This window comes from Agelaius tricolor, unplaced genomic scaffold (genome assembly GCF_023055355.1).
Source record: "Agelaius tricolor isolate 1412-34295 unplaced genomic scaffold, bAgeTri1.0.p SCAF_11, whole genome shotgun sequence".
In the NCBI taxonomy this organism is placed as follows: domain Eukaryota; kingdom Metazoa; phylum Chordata; class Aves; order Passeriformes; family Icteridae; genus Agelaius; species Agelaius tricolor.
This window is the reverse complement of record NW_027269271.1, coordinates 30,515,395-30,530,663: the sequence shown is the minus strand read 5'-3', so window position 1 is coordinate 30,530,663 and position 15,269 is coordinate 30,515,395. Positions and strand designations below refer to the sequence as shown.

Below are 15,269 nucleotides of genomic sequence, written 5' to 3'. Positions count from 1 at the left end.
CTGCTGGAGCGTTTTGTCCCTAATTGCAAGGCTCATTTGCAGCTGTAGAGCCCCATAAACAAAACCACTGTGACAACCCTGGCTCCTAATCCTCACCTGCCACCAGCCAGAGCTGGGAAAGCACACAACAAACTCCAGAGCCTGAAAAGACCCTCTTGGAATGACAAAGACCCTCTTAGAAAGGCTTACCAGGACCCCTTTCTGCCCCAGGGAGAGCATTGCAATTCCCAGTTGGCTTTGCCCGGTTTGAAATCCAAGCTCTGCATCCCGGAGTCTCTGTCCCTGCTCCTGCAGGCAGGAAGGGCTGTGGGGGTTTCTTTTCTCTCAGCTGCAGGACATTGAGGCAGCACTGTTCCCCCCAGCGCCCCCAGCCCCAGGGCTCCCCAGAGTGCCAGGAATTGTGCTCAGCACAGGCACTGGCAGCTCGCAGAGAGCTCACCGTGCTCCCAGGGCTTTCTGTAAAACCAGGAAAGAAAAGAGAGCTGGGGAAAAAAAATAAATAAATAAAATCTTGGTTGTGGTATATGAGTTATAGACATTTTCTTTTTGCTTTCTAGACTGATCAATGGTCAACAAGGAATCACTATTAAAAATTATAGTACAAGATCCCTTCTTACTGTTACCAATGTGACAGAAGAGCACTTTGGCAACTATACTTGTGTCGCTGCCAACAAGCTAGGGACGACCAATGCCAGCCTGCCTCTCAACCGTAAGTAACGGGGACGTGGGGCCAGTGCTCTGGTTGCTTCCTCCCAGCCCCGAGGGTCCCAGAGCCAGGAGGAGCAGTGTGTTTGTTCCCCTGAACACCTGGAAACGCCCCTGTGCCCGTCGGGGCTCGGCGTTCCGCGCCTGGCCTGGCTGTTCCGTGCTGGGGAAGGGTTTGGGCTCCGAGCTCGGGCTCTGTGCTGCGTTTTGGGGCATCAGGGGCTGTGCCAGCAATCCCAGATAACCCCCCCTGCCATGGTGGTGCAGAGGCACAATGGGCACAGGCACAGCTTCCTGGGATTCTGTGACTCTGTGACTCTGGGATTCTGGGATTCTGTGATTCTGTGACTCTGTGATTCTCTGATTCTGTGATTCTGTGATTCTGGGATTCTGGGATTCTGTGATTCTGGGATTCTGGGATTCTGAGATGCTGTGATTCTGTGATTCTCTGATTCTGTGACTCTGGGATTCTGGGATTCTGTGGTTCTGTGACTCTGGGATTCTGGGATTCTGTGGTTCTGGGATTCTGCAATTCTCTGATCTGGGATTCTGCAATTCTCTGATTCTGCGATTCTGCGATTCTGGGATTCTGTGATTCTCTGATTCTCTGATTCTCTGATTCTCTGATTCTGCAATTCTGTGATTCTCTGATTCTCTGATTCTGTGACTCTGTGACTCTGCGATTCTGCAATTCTCTGATTCTCTGATTTTGCGATTCTGCAATTCTGCAATTCTCTGATTCTCTGATTCTCTGATTCTGCAATTCTGTGATTCCGTGATTCTGGTCCCTGCTCCCAGCAGCAGCCCCAGGTCCCTGCGGGGGCACTGCCAGCAGGGGCAGAGGTTTCCCAGCGCGTTCCCAGGAGCAGCCTGGGCTGCAGAGCTGGGATGTGCCAGGGCTCTGTCCCACCTGGCTGTGGCAGCGGCTGGTGCAGAGCAGCGCAGTCTCTGGGGAAGGCAGTGTGAGAGGTGAGGGGCTGGATGCTCAGTGTGGGGGTTGCCAGAGGGGCCCCCAGGTGCTGTTGGGGAGGGATTTTTAGCAGTGCCTTGGTATCATTTCATGCTGCTGGGCGTTCGGCCACCTGCTGCTATCCAAAGGTGTTCGTGGTGCAGCTCTGGTGCTGCTCTGTTGTCCTGATGGTGAAAAAAGAGAGACAAAACTCTGGGTGTATCCTACTGGTAAAGATATTCCTCACTGCGTGGAAATGCAGAGCTTCAGTTGCTCAAATCCCACAATTATTGCCTTCCTTCCATGAAATTTCCTCATGAGCCTACTCCCCATATGATGAGTGTTGTCAGAGGTTCTGAATTCCTGCAGGAGAGATGTAACAGGCACAAAATAACAGGGAGCCTTTGCTGCCATTTATTTAATATTTGAGGGATCATTACCAAAGCGGGAACGACGTTACACTTATTTTAAACAGAAAATGCAAGTGAAAACAAAGGAATATTAAGCCAGAAGGAGCTGGAATTTGGTGTATTTGCAATTCAGAGCAGGTAGAAGGAAGGTCTGGCTTCATTTGAACAGAGCAGAGCTGAATCTGTCTCTGAGCTGCTGCCAGGATTTTTTCCATCTTAAATTGTAAGGTGCCTTGTAGCCACCCTTACAAAGCACTTTGAGAGGCAGAGGTTGAAAATGTCATAGAAGTATCGAGTGCATCGGTACAAATCATAAAAATAGATGTTCTCCATCATGAAAGAAAGGGGAGGTGGGAAGCAGAATGGTCTGAGAGAAAATTCTGGAAATCTGGGTCTGCTTCTGACCTCGGGAGGGAAATGGGGGGATGTTGGCTCAGAGGTTTGACTCCAAGAGCAAGCTGAAGTGTCTTATTTTATACTGTGATTGTTTTAATCCAGCTCTCCAAACAAGGAGAGCTGTCCTAAAGGTGGTGATCTGGATTTTGGTTGGGAATGAGGATCATTTGGTGAAGTTTTTCCTTGGCTTATAATTTACATTAGTATTATCCAGAAGCATTATCCCTTTAAAAAAACGACAAAAAAAAAAAAAAAAAAGCAGCAATAATTCTCAGGGTAGCAGCTCGCTGAGTGTGGGCTCCTCAATCCTTGAGCGAGAATGTTGTGCTGTGAAACTCTTGCATTTATTTCATTTTGCTGGCAGGGAGAGTGGCCATATGTGCTGGTTCAGGTGTGTGTGAGGGAGCTGCGAGCTCTGCCCGCCCGCTGCAGCGCCCAGGAACCAAATGTGGCCTCCAGGGCAGCTCCATTTGCTCCTGGGCAGTGCTGGAATAGAGCTGCTGCCCTATTTCAGGGCCTGGGGCACTCTGGGGCCGCGCTGGGGTCGCACAGTCTGAGGTTCTTTACAAATCCTGGCACTCCACAGGAAGCATCCTCGTCCTTTCCTAACAGGTTCTGCCAGAGAAATTGCTTTTTCCATGGCTGGTTCTGTGGTCCAGAGGTGTTACTAGTGTCCAGGTTCACGCAGAATCCTTGGATACACTGCCAAGAACTATGGAAAATGTAAATGATTGTGGGAAGCTGCCCAAGAGGTCAGTCGGGAGTGGCATTGGGAAGGAGAAGGAGCCTTGTGAGAGGGATGTGCTGGTATTTTCTGTGCTGGTCTCATCACACGAGGACTTCACTGAGCCAGCACCTGCCTGTGCACTCCTGGTTGGTGGCACCCGTTGGGAATCTTGTCTCCACCCTGCGGAGGCGCCAGACCATGCCCTCAATTTCCATGTGCTGATTGCCCCGTGTGCTGGTTCCTACAGGAGATCCCTGATCAAACTCCTGTATCCATGCTCCCAGTGCCTGTGTCAGAGATGTAAATAACGGGAGTGTCCTCCCCCAGGTGTGAATGAGCTCGGTGTAAATCCCTCTCAGAGCTCCCCAGAGGCACCAGCAGCAGCCCTGGGGCTGGCTCAGGGTCCCTGCAAAGGGGAAGGGTCCTGCTGTGGCCCCTCTGCTGTCCCCACGGTCCCCACTGTCCCCACGGTCATTCCTGCAGGGCTGCTGGCTCTGCCACCAGAGCTCGGGGGCTCCAGAGATCTCCTCAGCCATGGAATGAGGTCTCAGAGGTCCTTTCCAGGCTGGATGGAGGGGCCTGGGGGCACAGCCCTGCTGCTGTCCCCTCTCCTGCAGCGTTGCTCACTGCCTGTGACCCAGAGAGAGCCTCCACGCTGTGGGCACCTCACAGCCCTGCCTCTTCCTCCCTCTGGCACCTGTCCCGGGGTTCTCCTGGGTGCTCCAGCCTGTGCAGCCCTGAGGGAAGAAGGGAGAGGGGCAGGGTTTGCCAGGAAGGAGGAGAGCTCTCGGGGTTCCTGTTAGAGAGCCTCTCTTTGCCACCCCAGAGCGAAGGAGGGGTCAGGATTCTGAGGAGCTGTGGCTTTCAAGGTTGTTTATTCTCTGTTATCTGGGACATTCTTTTCCTGACCTGCTGAGCTCTGTCTAGCAAGTTGGTCCGTGGCACACTGACCGCCCTCGGGGTGGTGTTGGCTTTTTATACTAAAAACTAGCTGTACTTTATTTACAATAATTTCCCAGTACCTATCACCTATGTTAGACAGTCTGTCTCTAAACCAATCCAAAAATGCCACCATCACTGGTCACTATAGGACACAAAACAACAAAAGCACACACCGTGCTCTCAAGGTGAGGAAAAAGGGAAGTTTATTTCCTGACTCCAACATTTATAGAATTCCAAAAGTGACAGTGGATTGGAGGGTGACAGTGCCACCTCTCCAATGACACTGGGCAAACCAACAGCCCATCAGATTTCTCCCCCTCCATGAAAGAGTGCAAAACAATGAGTTATTCACAGAAAGTGTGTGAGAAAGTTTGCTACAAGAATATAAACATCAGAAGGCTTAGAAAAACTTAAAAACATCAGGGTGACAATCCTTCAGAGGATGGAGGCTAAGAGGAAGAAAGAAGAAGGACAAGGCACACCCAGATTCCTCCATCTTGGCTTCTGAACCCCCCCCCATTCTAAAAACCCAAAATTCTACTTTTCTATCTTGTGACAAACTAGCTACCTTTCTACCCAAACCCTCATGGCTTGAAAATCTTCACATAAAGTTGGTGATTGTTTCCGTGGGTTGAAATCAAAGGCACAGGTATCTTTGGCTTCGTGGCAAGGCCTCTGAGCATGCAGAGGGATGTGCTGGGTTCTGGCACAGAGCTGGGCTGTGGGCACAGGCAGGGGCAGGGCAGTGCCCTGAGGTGGCTCTGCCCACCCTGTCCCTGCTGGGCTCCTCTGCCAGCCCTGGCCCTGCATCCCCCATGGGATCTGTGCCCTGCATCCCGGGTTGTGAGGGTGCTCACAGGGGTCTGAGGGTGAGGGAAGGGACGAGGATCTGACTCCATGGTTCAGAAGGCTGATTTATTATTTTATGATATATATTACATTGAAACTATACTAAAAGAATAGAAGAAAGGATTTCATCAGAAGGCCAGCTAAGAATAGAATAGCCAAGAATGATAACAAAGGTTTGTGGCTTGGCTCTCTGTCCGAGCCAGCTGGGCTGTGATTGGCCATTTATTACAACCAACCACATGAGCCCAATCCCAGACCCACCTGTTGCATTCCACAGCAGCAGATAACCATTGTTTGCATTTTGTTCCTGAGGCCTCTCAGCTTCTCAGGAAGAAAAAATCCTAAGGAAAGGATTTTCCATCAAAGATGTCGGCGACAGGCAGGCTCATCAGCAGTTTACCCAGACTTCATTCATTAACGTGCTGCCACTGCCCTGTTCACAAAGTTCATCCTTAAACTCAGCAGTTCTCTTTTATTGACTGAGAAATCTCAGTGCCTTTGGGTCTGTGTCAGGTTCTGCTCAGTTTTAGCTCCACAGCTTTGCCTGGCCCACCAAATCTGACATTTCTGGAGAGAAATGCACTCTCCAGGGAAATTCTCTTTGTGTCCACAGTTTCTACTGTTGTCCAATTACCTAAGAAAGATTTTGCAATTTTATCTCTCAAATACCGGCCTGGAAAGCAAATCAAATTTCAATTTGCATAGTTCTGTCTCAGCCAGGAGGGCTGGTCTGCATCAGAAAATATAATAGAAAAAGTGTCTGTAGGTATATATATATATTTATAAGCTTAAATGAAAATTCCTGTTCTCATTAGGAGCCTGCTGCAAGCCTGCTGCAGTCAGTCAGAGGGCAGTTATTGATTCAGCAAGGTTTGGGCGCAGCCCAAGGTCTCCAGGAGCCATCGCTGTGCAGAGAACTGGAGCCCTGCAGCTCATTGTCCCTTCATCCCTCCCAGCCCTGCCCCTGGCTGCTGTCCTGAGCTCCCCCAGCCCCTGCTGGGCCTCTCCCTCCACGGTCTGGAGGGTATGGACAGGGAGCAGGTCTGAAATCCACTCCAGGAGATTGCAAACGCTCTGTAGAGGGCTGCGCACACCCCTGAGCCGCTCCTGCTCGGGCTGTGGGACACCCAGGCTGCACAGAGGGCTCCTGGTGCGCCCTCCAAGGCTCCAGCACGTCCCAGCCGAGCTCAGGAGCCCCAGGCTCTGCCTCTCCCTGACAGCCTGAGGGGGTTCTGCTTTCCCCCCTGCTCTGTCCTCATGGGGCATTTCTGCCCCAAGCCCTGCTGGGCACGCAGCACTGGCTGGCCAGAGGAGAGGCTCTGCTCAGCCTGGGAAGGGCCAGAACCAGAGGGGCTGGGAATGCTGCAAAAGGCAGGCCCCAGAGACAGCAGAACTGGGATTGGAGCTGAGCAGCAGCCATGAGATTGGGCAGCAGAAAAAGCATTTAAACTGTAGAAAAGCAAGGGCAAATAGAACAATGGTCTGTGTATTAACACTTGGCTAGAACAACTCTCTAAGCTACAGAAAGTTCATCTAGCGAGATATTAGGAAGGTTGAAGCTCAATAATGGAGCTCTGTGCGTTGTGTTTGAAGGCTCACAAGCAGGTATTGTATTTGAAATAAGCAGGCATTGTTTAACCACAGGTACCTGTGCTTACAGTGGTTGGATGGAACTGCTGTCAATATAGAATATATACTGTACAGATATAAACACTGTCAATGTGCTTTGCTTTGTGGGATTGGTCAAGGAGCTCATAAAGTGAGTTGTGACATTGAGTTCTGGGTCTGCTGCCTGGGATGTGAGCTGAGGGCATCTTCCCATTGTCAGAGCCATGGAATGAGGCTGATGCTGGAAAATCAAACAGCTGGAGGCAGTTCCACAGCAGCCCTGTCCTGTTCATGGTCTGTAAACAGCCCCTGGCTGGCAATGCAGCTCAGGGCAGGACTGAGCACACAGCCACAGTCTGGGGTTTCTCTTTCTGCTCCCAGATCTTTTGGGAGCTTCTTCGTGCCCGTGGCAGATCCCTTGGTGTCTCTGGTTCCTACAGTCTCCAGCCAGGAGTGGAAGCTGTAGGAACCCTGAGTGTCCCCAGGAGTGCCCTGAGTCCAGCTGCACCCCCTGGTCACGTGCCATGAGTTGGACCTGCCCTCAGAGCCCTTCAGATGGATGTTGGTGGAGATTTCATTTCTGTGCCCTGCTTTTCTGAGGGCATCCATGTGATGGTGTTCACAGGGGTCCCAGGATGAGGGAAGAGAGGAGGATCTGACTCCATGGTTCACAAGGCTGATTTATTATTTTATGATATATATTACATTAAAACTATACTAAAAGAATAGAAGAAAAGGTTTCATCAGAAGGCTGGCTAAGAATAGAATAAGAAAGAATGATAACAAAGGTTTGTGTCTCAGACAGAGAGTCTGAGCCAGCTGGGCTGTGATTGGCCATTAATTAGAAACAACCACATGAGACCAATCCCAGACCCACCTGTTGCATCCCACAGCAGCAGATAACCATTGTTTGCATTTTGTTCCTGAGGCCTCTCAGCTTCTCAGGAAAAAAAAATCCTAAGGAAATGATTTTTCATAAAATATAACTACACATCCACTCCACAGTGAAATGCTCTTGGAGTCCAACAAGTCCCAGTTCCTCAGGGCTGGGGGAGAATTCAGAGCAGCAGGGCTGTAAAGGCACAGAAAGCCTGCTCAGAGAGCCAGGGATTGATGGAGCGCTGCTGTTCCCAAAGGAAAACAGCTCTGAGAGCTCCCAGCCTGCCCCAGAATTCCCAGATTCTGGCATTCCCATCCAGGAAAACCTCCCTGGCCTCCCCTCTGCCCTGGGCCAGCAGCTCAGCTGAGCCAGAGCCCCCCTGCCCTGGCAGGGCTGCTCCAGAGCTGCACATTGCTGGAGCTCTGCACCTCGGATTCACACATTCCAGAGAGTGAGATAAATGGCCAAATCCCCCATTTGTGCAAGTCATAACAATTCTGTTAAACGTTGGGTTTGAGCTCCTTCCATATGGATGCCAACTGCTGCTCCAGGTAACAATTACCGAGAGTTATGGAGGAATTTTCTCTAAATCCATTTTCCAGCTTGAGCTTTATTATGAATTATATGACAATAAGTGACTGAGATGGGATGAGGCAGAAATAACCCGTTTGAGCAAGGCCAGGAACACAAGTTTCTCCTTGACATGTAGCAGAAATTTAAAGGCCTGAGAGTGGATCAGGGAAAAATCAAAGAGGAACCAAACAGAAGCCGTGGGATCTTGGCTGTGGGTTCTTGCTGAAGTTGCCCCAATGCTCTGGTCTGTTCCATTTGTGTTTATTTGCACAAATTGTGCAGTTGCCCACAGCTCACGGGGTTCAGACTCCTCTTCTTGCCCACCTGGTTAAATCAGAGGGATTGAGGCGTGGCCAAACCTTCATCTCAAGTATCGGTTAATTCTGATAAAATCCTGGAATATCCTGGGTGGGGAGGGACTCACAGTGGTCACTGACCCAGCTCCTGGCCCTGCACACACCCACAGTCCCCCCTGTCCCTGACTGTGTGCTCCAAGCAATGATTAAACCATTCCATGGAATTTAATCCCCATGGCAGAAGCACCCGTGGGCAGAGCTCGCTGTACCTCGAGTTCCTTCTCAGAGCACAAAACCTCAAAGCAAATGAAAAGAAATTGAAAATCCAAAGAATACCTTGTGTAACAAATGGGATGAAGACAAGAAGTGCTATAAATAGCACTATAAATAATGATATAGATTTATTTTACAGTCTGGAACACAAACTTCAGCTTGGCCTCAGAACCTGGGGAGGAGGGAGGGAGGAGGCTCAGAAAGGAGAGACAGGAGCAGAGGAGGGAACAGCCCCCAGGTGAAGGCACTGGAGGCAATTACCATCCCTCCTGGGCAGGAAAAGTGGGTTATTGGAATATTGGTGGAGGTGCATCAGGAAATTTTCTCATAACCCAGGCCCAGGAGAGAGTCACTTACACTGATCAGAGGCCAATCCTCAACCCAATGCAAAGCACTCCTTCATTAGAGGGTTATTAAGTGCAGAACTTATTTTCATATCCAGTTGTTGAGCACAGCTCAGGGGACTTTACAAAGGAATTAGATATTGATCAGGGATATCCTGAGTTTTCAGAGAGATCAGAAAATAGATTTTAAACCCAAGACTTTGGTATTTAAGCAAATAATCTAACAGGTCGGAAAATGCCAAAACTGAAATAATTTCCCAGACAAATTCTGGGTTAATTGACAAAAGCATTTGCTTAAACCCAAACATTTACCTGTAAAGTTTGTGTGCTTCTACCGAGTCAAGTGTTTGTAATTTGGGGATTACCAGAAAAAGCAGGGAGATGGTGATTCCAGAGCTTCACTGCCCTTCCCTGGGAGCTGCTGGGAGCTCCTGGGTGTCTGGGCACTCAGGGAGCTGAATGAAAGGAGGAAGGGGGAAAAAATAAATCCTTTTTTTTCTTTTTTTTTTTTTTTTTTTTTTCTGGCGGCAAGCAAGCTAAAAATAACTTCAGAGGTTTAAAAACAAGAGGTTTTCAGTGAGCCCACACTAGAAGCACTAATTAACCTCTGTGCTGAACCGCAGAGGCAGCAAAATGCTGAGGTGCCTCAACGAGCCTCGAAAAGCAAGAGCTCAATTACTGCTAGCCTTAATTCCTCCTCCAGGTTTATGTGTGGAGATTTGGACTGGATTTACAATAATAAATTGAGCATAAAAGCTTTCTCTTCTCAGGGCTCTTCCAAGCCTCTGGCATCAGAGGCTTTGATTTGTGATATCAGAACTATTCACAGAAAAGCGCCTGTAATGAATTTTTCAGAAACTTCCTTTTCCCCAGCACCTATCTAAAGTAACAAAGCTGATTTCCTGACTTTTAAATGTCCTGCCATGAAGCACCTAGAGAAATAACCTGAATTTTACTGTGGGGGAAGGCGCTGTTCCTGCAGAGACCATTTCTTATAAATCGCCCTGATATTCAGATTTTTAGGCTTGGCAATATTTGGATTTACTAACTTTATTCAAAAATAAAATGCAAGCATGAGGACTGGATCATTTAAATTCTGTTAATTTATTCAGTTAAAATTATATTCCAGAGGAAAGAAGAGAAATTTTAAATTGCTGGGGATGTGAGGAAGAAAGGAGCAAATCTCATGGAGTGGCTGCACCCTATGACGATGTAGCAGCTTTAATTTAGGCAAAAAATTGTCCATTTTTCGCCAGCCCTTTTTCTGAGGCTGGTGCTGAGCTGTCCAGGGTGCTGCAGGTAGTGAGGAAATGCCTGCAGGAATGGGAAATCTGAGTCAAGATCGAACTGTGGCTCATCTGAATCAAAGGGGACATAAATGTGGGTTTTGTTTGGCTTGGTTTTTTGGGTTTTTTAAATGTAATTTTACAGCCAGAGATAGTTGTGTGCATTTCTTCATCTTCTTCATCAAGCTAATTCAATTTATTCATCCTAATCAAGCACAGAGTTAAAAAAATCGGCTCCTGCTATTGCCAGAGCAGAATGCTGTATGAAGGATGCCTGGTTCCAAGCTGTGCTTTTGGAAGTGCTTTAGCAGAGCACTGCCCTGCCCTGAGGGTTGCACCAGGCTCTGCTCACCCCTGCTCTGTTTTCCAGGAGAGCTGTGCCAAAGGAGGCAGCGGTGCCTCCCTGGGGCTCCCCTGACCCTGCAGTAACCCCCACCAGGGCTCCTTGCTGGGCTCCTCTCTGCTCCCTGCCCCGCTGCACAGCCCCTGTGTCACAGGCATCTTCTATGGAAACCCTTTCCTTAGGGTTTCCCCTCCTGAGAGGCTGAGAGGCCTCAGGAACAAAATGCAAACAATGGTTATCTGCTGCTGTGGAATGCAACAGGTGGGTCTGGGATTGGGCTCATGTGGTTGTTTCTAATTAATAGCCAATCACAGCCCAGCTGGCTCAGACTCTGTCCGAGCCACAAACCTTTGTTATCATTCTTTCCTATTCTATTCTTAGCCAGCCTTCTGATGAAATCCTTTCTTCTATTCTTTTAGTACAGTTTTAATGTAATATATATCATAAAATAATAAATCAGCCTTCTGAACCATGGAGTCAGATCCTCATCTCATCCCTCATCCTGGGACCCCTGTGAACATGGTCACACACCTGGAAATTCACATTCTTCAGTCCCAGGCTGGGACCACAGGGGCTCCTCTGCAGCCACCTCTCTGCTCCAGCAGGGACATCCCAGAGCACAGGATTGTGTCCCAATGGTTCTGGAATATCCCCAGAGAGGAGAGTCCGCAGCCTCTGTGCACAATCTGCTCAGGGCTGGAGCAGAAGCTCTGCCTCCTGTGCTGGGGCAACTGCTGGGCTCAGTCCCTGCCCGTGGCTCTGCTGCCATTGCTGGGTCTGGAGCAGAGCCTGGGCCTGCTCTGACCTCCCTGCACCCAGGGACACACAGGGACAGACAGGGACACACAGGGACACACAGGGGACACCCAGGAGACACCCAGGGACACACAGGGACAGACAGGAGACACCCAGAGACACCCAGGGACACCCAGGGACAGACAGGGACACACAGGAGACACCCAGGGACACCCAGGGACACACAGGGGACACTCAGGAACACACAGGGACAGACAGGGACACACAGGGACACCCAGGAGACACCCAGGGACACACAGGGGACACTCAGGGGACACTCAGGGACACTCAGGGGACACTCAGGGACACCCAGGGACAGGCAGGGCTGAGGCCCCTCTCAGCTGGGGCTCCTCTCCAGGCTGAGCAGCCCCAGCTCCCTCAGCCTTTCCTGGGCATTGAGATGCCCCAGGCCCTTGCTCAGCTCCAGGAGCTCCTGTCCCTGCTGTGCTGAGGAGCCAGAGCTGGACACAGCACCCAGAGGTGTCCCCAGGGCTGGGCATGCAGCAGGATAATCTGCTCCTTCTTAAACTCTAACTCCATCTTAATTAATCTCCTTTCACAGAAATTGTAGTCATTTCATGAATCTCATCATGACATGGGCACATCTCCCGTGTAATTTATAGAGATTGTAATGATTCATTTGATAGGCATTGTCTGTGGATTTCGGCTCGTCAGGGATCAGCAGAGCTATAATTACACAGTAATTACTAAATAAGTTATTCACAAATTGCTGTGCCAGTGAAAGCAAATAGCAGAGCACTTGAAGAGTTTCCAGTTCTGGGCACGTGTTCGGCCCGTGCAGGGAGTGTGGGGCTGAGGTGTTGGGAATCCATGGAGAATGAGGGAGAGGTGCTGGGAATCCATGGAGAATGAGGGAGAGATGCTGGGAATCCATGGAGCATGAGGACAGGGTGCTGGAAACCCATGGAGAATGAGGACAGGGTGTTGGGAATCCATGGAGCATGAGGGAGAGGTGCTGGGAATCCATGGAGAATGAGGGAGACAGGGCTGGGAATTCATGGAGCAGGAGGGAGAGCTGCAGGGAATCCATGGAGAATGAGGGAGAGCTGCTGGGAATCCATGGAGCATGAGGAGAGGGTGCTGGGAATCCATGGAGCAGGAGGGAGAGCTGCTGGGAATCCATGGAGAATGAGGACAGGGTGTTGGGAATCCATGGAGAATGAGGGAGAGCTGCTGGGAATCCATGGAAAAATGAGGGAAACAGGGCCGGGAATCCATGGACCCCATGGCTGGGATGTTGGGCAATGATGCCCTGAGGAGCTGGAACAGAGGCTAGATGGAGTTAAGAGGAATAAAGTGGATATTTATGGAAGGGCCTCCGAAGGCCACACCCTGGCTTTACCTGAGCCACAGTCATGGCTCTGCCTGGGTAGCTCCAAGATGGGAACAAAAGTGGGCTTGGCCATGAGATCTCACATTTTTATAAGTTTCAGTTCATTTGCATATAGAAGCCAACTGTCCAATTAATAGCTTAAAATGATGAAGTTTCACCCTCCTTGCTTGCCTGCCTGCTGTTGTTTGTGCTTTGGGCCTGACGCTTGAAGAGATTGTCCTTGAGTCTCCAGCTGGAGCAGGATTGCTTTGTGAAAGGATCCTAGTAACATTAATGTAAAGCTAAAAGCTGCACACCAAAACAGAACAGAAAACCTTATCCCCAAGGTATCCTTTTGGCAGAATTGTCCCTGGCAGGGCGGGCAGGGGCTGGGATGGGATTCCCAGAGCAGCTGGGGCTGCCCCTGGATCCCTGCAGTGCCCAGGGCCAGGCTGGACACTGGGTTGGGAGCAGCCTGGGATGGTGGAAGGCGCCGCTGCCCTGGCTGGGGTGGGAATAGATGGAATTTGAGTCCCTCCAGCCCGGCGTGAGCTGCTGGGTCACCTCTGCAGCTGGGCTTGGCACTGGGGGGTGCTCCCAGCCCTGCCCTGGGCAGTGGCACACGAGTGGCTGTGCCCCAGCACCTGCCCCTCGCAGGTGTCCCCTGCTGCAGCATCGCCAGGGGCTGCTCTGCCGTGTTTATCTCCAGAAATACACCCACGGTTGTGCGGATTTAGAGAGTGACCTCTGAGAGCAGGAATATCATTACTGGGAGTCAGAGCACTGCTAATCATATGTTTCTGAGCAGGAAAATGCTAACAGATTTCCAGGTCTGCATTATTCATGAGCTTCCATTTATCCATATGAATGAAAGACCAAGCTCAAAGGACACGGCCAACTTTGTCACTTTTTCTTCATTTTGTTATGGTCTCAACAGCTGTAAAAATCATTAAAGCAGCAGTTTTCCCTGGAAAAACCTGAAATGGGGAATGAGGACTAGTGAGCAGATATTGTTTATCCTTTAGAACAGTGTACCTTGAATACCTAAATCAAAGCATTGTCCTTCATGTCCCTTTGGTGACACAGACATATCCAAATGTGTGAAATTCAGTGGGTTTCTCTCTTCCTGGCCTGCTCTGGTTTAGGTTTTCTCTGAGTTGTGCTTGGCAGGAGCCTCTCCAGGCACACCAAGGTGGGGTGCAAGTGCTGGGGGGGCTTCTGAAACCTGTAAAGATCTCACTGCCCACATTTATTCCTTAAATCTGACAAAATCCATAGTTAATTTAGTAGATTTTTTTTTTCTCTTCCTGTGTTGCACGTTTTCGTTTTTCATGGTTTGGTGCTGTAAATGCTGATGCAAATGTGCCCTCACATTAGTGGGTATATTTTTGTGATACTCAAAAAGTGGCCTGCAAATGAATGGCTGCTTTTGCCAGCATCCATTTGCTGAGGACAAAGTCCCCTGATTTATTCATTTATTCAAAATACAGGCAGTCCTGCAAACGGTAAAGCCTTGAGCATATACCAGTGTCTTATAGATGTGAAATTGTTGTGAGAGTGAGGAAGGAAACTGAATATTTTTACTGCCAAGAGAATCAAATGTGTGACCTTTAATTAAAACATTATTTTGAATGTTTTAATTAAAATATAAATTTGTCTGTTGCTGGTTCACACACACATATAACACCGCCCCTCACATTTAAATTAAATTCGATTTAATTTAACTAAATTAAATTAAATTAATTTTTTTCACTATAAAATCGTTCATCCTACATAAAACATGATGGTTCACTCTGGAGCATTAAAAATAAACAAATAAAAAAGCTTTTTAGTAGACTGGAGCATTAAAACAATGTGTTTAGTATCTTTCCTTACCTTTCCATAAGAAAATCAAATTCCATCTGAATTTAAGTCAAATTTGAAATCCATCCCATTGTGCTGGCAGGTGAGAACAAGTCTGGGACTCGGGGCTGGAATCCACAAGCCTGGAGGCTCTTAAAAATTGCCTTCCATTGGGCTTTTTTTACAACAGGGCACAAAAAGCTGCCAATAATGTGGTTTTCTACAGCCTTAGAAATATTTGAATATTTATTGAGAAGCCCCTGCTATCAAGCAAAGCAATCAGCTGGAGGTGTAGAGCTGCTGGAGGATGGAGTGAGAAAACTCCCTGGCAATTTCAGCCCTCAAACTTCAAGTTCACAATTATTATTTTTTTAACGTCTCACCGGTGTAGAGCTATTAAATATTTATCATCCTGTAATAAAAGAATAAACTATTTAAATAAAATAAACCATTACGAGGCAATTAAGGTGTAATAACTCAAACCTGCAGAAAAGCTCTAATTGTAATTGCAAAATATTAAGGATGGGAGAAAGACATAGAATAAATTAAGGTCACGTCTCTGCCCCATCCACTCAGAGTTTCCATCCCAAAGATTTATTATGAAGTGTTTTTCCATTTTTTGTGGTTCTCAAACGGGCTCTGGCTTCCCTGGGCTTAAAGACCTCGATTTCACAATAAATCATTAATCTTTAACAAAGCTGATGAAGCCTGGGGGAGA

At 48.7% G+C, this 15,269-nt stretch overlaps 1 protein-coding gene across 3 annotated transcripts in view; it reads left to right on the top strand.

Moving 5' to 3' along the window:
* NEGR1 (neuronal growth regulator 1) overlaps positions 1 to 15,269 on the top strand; it is a 193,621-nt gene that overhangs the window by 140,039 nt on the left and 38,313 nt on the right. For 2 of the 3 annotated variants that reach the window (XM_071436992.1, XM_071436990.1), the window contains exon 6: positions 558 to 709. The exons of the other annotated variant lie outside the window; for it this stretch is intronic. In XM_071436992.1, the coding sequence (XP_071293093.1) occupies positions 558 to 709 (152 nt within the window). The remainder of the gene's footprint in view (positions 1 to 557; positions 710 to 15,269) is intronic. 3 annotated transcript variants of the gene reach the window in all.